Here is a 2500-nt window from a genome sequence, read left to right as displayed (position 1 = left end):
GCAAAGTGACTGACTGCAAAGTGCCTGACTTCAAAGTAACAAAGGATTTGTGACTTCCAATAATTTTCGAATAATTGGAATGATTGAATGAATCATTATGAAATTGTTATATGCAATGACAGAAAATTCTTATGGAATTGTTATAAACTGATTAAAATAGCTCATAAATTGTTATGAAATTGTTATGATATGACTGAAGTGGCTATTGAGTCATTGTGAAATTGCTTTGAAATTCCTGAAATGGTTTGGGAATCATCCTGAACTTATTGCAAAATTACTGAAAGGATTTGTGAATTATTATGAATTTTCGAAATAGAGATGGAAGTGAAAGGTGACATGAAGAGATAAAACATGCAGAAGGAGAAAGACATGAACGAAGATAAAAAAAGAGGTCGAGGGGAAAAGATAGAGATAGTCTATTAGATTGATAGATAAGCAGAGGGAGGAGAAGAAAAGCAGAGAGAGAGAGAGAGAGAGAGAGAGAGAGATGGAGGAGAGAGGAGGAGGATGAGAGGAGGAAGGAGAGAGGGAGTCATGGAGAGGGGGAGAGAGATGAGATAATGAGAGAGAGGAAGGAGAGAGAGAGAGAGAGAGAGAGATGGAGAGGGGAGAGAGGCGTGGAGAGAGAGAGAGAGAGAGAGAGAGAGAGAGAGAGAGAGAGAGAGAGAGAAATACAGTGACAGAGAGAGAGACAGAGGCAGAGAGAGAGAGAGACAGAGACAGAGAGAGAGAGACAGCGAGAGAGAGAAAGAGACAAAAAGAGAGAGACACAGCGAGAGAGAGAGAGAGAGAGAGAGAGAGAGAGAGAGAGAGAGAGAGAGAGAGAGAGAGAGAGAGAGAGAGAGAGAGAGAGAGAGAGAGAGAGAGAAAGAGACAGACAGACAGACAGAGACAGAGAAAGAGATAGAGACAGAGAGAGATAGAGACAGAGGCAGGGAGAGAGACAGAGACAGAAAGAGAGACAGTGAGAGAGACAGAGACAGCGAGAGAGAAAGAGAAGGAGAGATAGAGAGAGTAATAAATAACTGCCATGACATTCTCCCGAGAGTTAATCCTGAGATTCCTCGGCCTAATAATCCAGCAAAATCCCCCAAAGGACCTGTTTAACTGATTACTTTAGGAATCCTGTAGTACTTAAGGGACTGTCAATTTCGCGTATCTTACAAAAATTAAAAACAAATCCTTGGTATTGTGTTGGTATATTAGTTTCATCCAGAGATCTGAATTTGGTCTACACACTGGCCACTCTTAAGATGATTTCTCAACAGATAGAAAGTGCTGAGTCAGTTCAGATAGACTTTCATTCGAACTAGTGAATGTCTGTCAAGTGTCAAATGAAGGACTGATCAGTTAACTAAGCGCCTGTCAAACGGTACAAGAAGAATCAATCAAATGAATCCCTGTCAATGGTTTAAATTCATAACCACGCACACAAACGACTTCAAAATGCAAAGTGAATGACCTTTCAACTGTCAAATGCAACATGAATAACCAATCAGATAAACGACCGTCAGATACGAACTAAATAACCCATTTCATAAGTACCTCTCAAATACAAAACAAAAACACAAGCAAATCAACTACCACCAGATACAAAGATGAATAACCAGTCAGATGAGACTCACCGTCAGAACTCCAATGAATAATAACCAATCAAATGAACCGCCACCCTGACTGTCACGTGACTAACTCATCCTCCTCCCCCTCCCCCCTCCCCCCCCAGAATGGCTACCCCGCCCGCCGTCGCTCTCTGGTTGACGACGCCAAGTTCGAGAGCACCATCAAGAAGCAACAGAAGCAGACGTGGATTGAGGAAGCCAAGAGACTCTCCTGTGGTAGGTGGTTTTGTATATTTTTGTTTGTGTTTGTCTGTCTTTCTGTCTGATTCTGCTCTCGTTTTTTGTTGGATTGACTTGTCTGTCTGACTCTGCTGTTGTTTCTGTCTGTCTGGCTGTCTGCCTCTCTTTGCCTGTCTGTCTGTCTGTCTTTGTTTGTTTGTTTGTCCCTCCCTTACTCTCTTCTTTTTTGTTCCTCTCTCTCTCTCTCCCATTCTCTCTCTCTCTCTCTCTCTCTCTCTCTCTCTCTCTCTCTCTCTCTCTCTCTCTCTCTCTCTCTCTCTCTCTCTCTCTCTCTCTCTCTCTCTCTGCCTCCCTCTCTCCCTCTCTCTTTCTCTCTTCCCATCCCATTCCCTCCGATTCTTTGAGATGTGGTGAGTGCATTATAATATTCTTTCACTCTCTCTTTCTTCCCCTCTTCCTTGTTTATTTAATTTCCATTTTCTATGGTGTGTTGAGGGAGAAACAACTTGAAATATGTGTTATTACATTGATTATTAATTTGTGTTATGTAATATCGTGATGTAATTTCCCATAATGATAACCATTACTTGTGGCAATACCCATGATGCAATGCCCAATGCCCATGACTATGCCCAGATTCATGATTGTTCCCAAAAGACAGACAACTGAATGAAATAGCTATACCCGTGACATCGCCCATG

General features: G+C 42.0%; 1 protein-coding gene across 1 annotated transcript in view; it reads left to right on the top strand.

The window, feature by feature from the left end:
• Positions 1-1723: 1723 nt before the first annotated feature.
• ple (tyrosine hydroxylase ple) overlaps positions 1724-2500 on the top strand; it is a gene marked incomplete at its 5' end in the record, with an annotated part of 17246 nt that continues 16469 nt past the window's right edge. The window contains 1 exon segment of the mRNA XM_043033467.2: positions 1724-1835. Within this exon segment, the coding sequence (XP_042889401.2) occupies positions 1724-1835 (112 nt within the window).

This window comes from Penaeus japonicus, unplaced genomic scaffold (genome assembly GCF_977035675.1).
Source record: "Penaeus japonicus unplaced genomic scaffold, GWHDUDI00000001_assembly GWHDUDI00000025, whole genome shotgun sequence".
Lineage (NCBI taxonomy): Eukaryota > Metazoa > Arthropoda > Malacostraca > Decapoda > Penaeidae > Penaeus > Penaeus japonicus.
This window is presented reverse-complemented; position numbering and strand designations above follow the sequence as displayed.